At 43.8% G+C, this 1,433-nt stretch overlaps 1 protein-coding gene across 2 annotated transcripts in view; it reads left to right on the top strand.

The window, feature by feature from the left end:
* ITGB1 (integrin subunit beta 1) overlaps nt 1-1,433 on the top strand; it is a 44,371-nt gene that overhangs the window by 20,516 nt on the left and 22,422 nt on the right. For both annotated transcript variants that reach the window (XM_025208479.1, XM_025208480.1), the window contains one exon: nt 1,155-1,310. In XM_025208479.1, the coding sequence (XP_025064264.1) occupies nt 1,155-1,310 (156 nt within the window). The remainder of the gene's footprint in view (nt 1-1,154; nt 1,311-1,433) is intronic.

Raw genomic sequence — 1,433 nt, 5'->3', positions numbered from 1 at the left:
CGGGGGCCTTGGAGGGGGGGGGCAGGGATCTCCTGCATAGTCCCCTCTCCCTCCTCCAGCCCCCCCCCTGCACATACGGCACTGGAGCTGCTTCAGCACCAGGTTGAGGGGCCAACCACAGAGACGCTCTGGCAGCCAGAACGTCTCTGTGGAGGACTCAGCCTCTGGTTGCCTCAGGGCATGGTCCTGGACCGTGCCATGCCCCGCTTTTTTTAACTTCAATTTTTTTAGACACCTGGATATCCAGGGATCTAATTTTCTTGCAGCACGGGGAACATTTTTTCATTCCCACACGTGCCTCTCACCCCATCTCAAAGGGGCTTGAGATGAGGCAAGAGGCACGTGCGCACTCATCTGGATGCACCCGTGGAGTTTAAAGTAAAGCATTGTTTTTTAAACATCAACAAGCAGCCATACTGTTTGATGACTGACTGAAAGATAAAATTGTTACATTTGTATGAGGGAGAATCAGAATATTTTAAAAAGAAGCGCAGTCTTATCTATAAATCCTCTGACTTCCATCCCCCCCCTTAAATTAGTGCTCCTTTTCTACAAGAACAACTTTAGATGTTATGCAATGTTTATAGACTTGGACCCTGCATTTGTAGTCTGAGAACTTACTCAGTGCTTTCGTTTCACTTGATGGAGCCAGGAGGAGAGCTGTTAGGGAGCTAGTTATGGATCTTCTGATTTTGTGTCAAGTCCTATGATTGCTGTGGACCCAGCCCACAGTCTAGGTTTGACTCTGCAGTCCTTCAGTGAGGCATGATCTCCAAAAGACCATCTGCTAGTTCGAGATTGCCAAAGTACATTGTCTATGCCCCTAAATTGGATGTGCAGCATACTAACATAGACACTGCTTGTGTGGGCATGAGTAATATGGGAAACTTCTGCATATTTTGTACTGAATAAGTGACAAAAATAGCTGAGCAGACCAACCTAACCCAGAAAGTGTGATAGTATTCTATGAGGAAAACCACTATGTAAACATCAACATTACAGGACATTGAACAACAAAAAACCATGAATTGTAAAGGTTATGATTTTGAGATGTACTGGCTCTTATCATTACATTTCTTAAACTTAACTTTTAAGCATCTATTGCATTGCATTAAAAACATCAGCATAATTTAATATTTTATCTTTCCCTTAAGAAACAAATTGGATGGAGAAATGTTACACGACTGTTGGTTTTTTCCACGGATGCTGGATTCCACTTTGCTGGAGATGGAAAACTTGGTGGAATTGTTTTGCCGAATGATGGGAGGTGTCATCTGGAAAACAATTTGTACGCAATGAGCCATTACTATGTAAGTCTTAGTACGCCAACGTAAACCAGACTGGATTAATAAATTCAAAGAGGCTAAGGTTGAGAAAAATCTTTAGACCAGGCTTGTCCAACATACGGCCCGCGGGCTGCCATGTACCTGCCA

This window comes from Alligator sinensis, unplaced genomic scaffold, assembly GCF_000455745.1.
Source record: "Alligator sinensis unplaced genomic scaffold, ASM45574v1 scaffold309_2, whole genome shotgun sequence".
NCBI classification, from domain to species: Eukaryota; Metazoa; Chordata; order Crocodylia; family Alligatoridae; genus Alligator; species Alligator sinensis.
Note: the sequence above shows the minus strand (reverse complement) of the source record. Positions and strands in the feature narration are given on the sequence as shown.